General features: G+C 34.5%; 1 protein-coding gene across 1 annotated transcript; it reads right to left on the bottom strand.

The window, feature by feature from the left end:
* Positions 1-1081: 1081 nt before the first annotated feature.
* Positions 1082-1752, bottom strand: LOC128552253 (uncharacterized; the record flags this gene model as incomplete). The annotated part of the gene is made up of 1 exon (XM_053533282.1): positions 1082-1752. A coding segment is annotated over one exon (671 nt), but the record flags the coding sequence as incomplete, so codon positions are not given.
* Positions 1753-1924: the final 172 nt, after the last annotated feature.

Below are 1924 nucleotides of genomic sequence, written 5' to 3'. Positions count from 1 at the left end.
CCCGTCTATCCAGGGAGTCTGATTCCTTCTTTATCTATATAAACCGCCATTTTGTTTTTTGTGGAGTCAATTTTTGAAATCGGTCGGGCGTGACTTTATCGGTGTGTTTACATATCTATCCAGTAGCGGACGATTACCTAACAATAGGGAACCGCACCCTGAGGTGAGTCATCGAGAAACAATAGATGGAGCCTATACGTGTTCCAACACGCTCAAGGAGAGCAATACAGTCCCTTTTATTTTAAAACAATAGGACGGATTCTATTTCAAGGATCTAGGCACAGTTTCACTTTATATCGCTACAATTCAATTTAACCCATAAAATAAAAGAACCATAAACCACTTCGAGCAGACCAATGTTTTAGGATAACGGGTAACGGCCCTATCGTTTTTACTACAGTAAACGGTTTTTTTTTCTCGACTTTGAGGTTTAAAGTTTTTGATACTGTTGTCTAACATAATTATAGTCCGATTTCTTCTTTATATATATAAAACCGCCCTTTTTTGGTGGAGTCATTTTACGGTGAGAAAACTAAGTTCGTATATTAATTATTCAAAAATGTATATGACAGCCAATCATATAAATATTCTGTAAACTAGATATGTTTATATCCATTCACACAATCAAATCACACAGTAACATTAAAGGAATGATTTTCAAAAATACAGCGATTTAAATACTTGAGTGACTGGTCACCCCTAGATAAAGGCTAGATGTTTACAATTATTTAAATAAGACGACTATTCAAAGTGACCTTAACTGAAATATCAACAGTGTAATCTAGATGATAGCCACGCGTTCAATTAGATAACGGACAATTCGTCTACCTTGCTTAAGGTTTAAATTGGTGGTTTAAGTTTGTACTTAAAAACACTTCATAATCAAAGGGTGTGAAATTGTACCGACAACCGGTTTTGTAATTCATGTGACAGTGGCCTAGGCCGTAAATAGATAAGTTTTGGAAATTAATAATTTAAAGTACACGTTACATTTTTTACATTTTTATTTACATACTTTCAACGGGTATTTTCACAAGAATGTTAGAATAACCTATAGTTAACTACACTATCATGCATTTATTCACACAAAGTCATTAGCTTTGATCCAGCTATTAAATTCCTTCGGATAGTTTTTCCATTTCACAAAGTATTGTTTATTTTGTCCTTTGCCTTTAGTTTTGAGAATTTGCTCGATTTTAAATGCCTGGTCGGGATCATAGTCCACTTTCTGCAATTCATTCTCATAAAATGTTCCTTTAATTTCTTCATCTTGTAAATCATTCTGTCTGTATACAGGTAAAATTCCTCTGTAATAACGTTTGGAAACTCGGAACACTTCTCCACTGTACGTTTGATCATACGCACGAGTAATCACATTTCTCAAGTATGTAATCCTTACATAGTCACCAATTTTAGTTCTGAACCTTTTAAGTTTCGCGTCAATTTTGTCTTTCCACGGATTTTGTGCAAAATATGTGGCTAATCTCACTTCTTCCTCGTTGTTGGCGTTTACACTGGCCGGTGTTGTTCCAATTGTTCTATGGTATGAGTTATTGTATGATATTGAAATGGCTGATAAAACAGGTAGACATGTGTAGTTATCCTTGTAAGTTAAGTAGCGCATTGTTCTTGATTTTAAGCTTAATACTGCACGTTCGCTCGTGCTCGCCTTAGTCTCGTTCTGTGTTGGCGAGTATAAGACATTGTATTTTTTCATCAGATCTTGTACTGATTTGGCTCTAAACTCCTGACCTGAAATAGCGATAAGTTGGGGTTAAAGTATACACTGCATTTAATATTTGTTAACAATTTAAAAGTTTTATCAGTACTTAATGATGTAGAAAACTATTCTGAATGAAATAGCAATACTGTAATGGCTTTATAAAGAATACGTTTGATTATCTACTCACCTTTATCCGTGATC

The sequence above is a fragment of the Mercenaria mercenaria genome, unplaced genomic scaffold (assembly GCF_021730395.1).
Source record: "Mercenaria mercenaria strain notata unplaced genomic scaffold, MADL_Memer_1 contig_2207, whole genome shotgun sequence".
Taxonomy (NCBI): Eukaryota; Metazoa; Mollusca; class Bivalvia; order Venerida; family Veneridae; genus Mercenaria; species Mercenaria mercenaria.
Note: the sequence above shows the minus strand (reverse complement) of the source record. Positions and strands in the feature narration are given on the sequence as shown.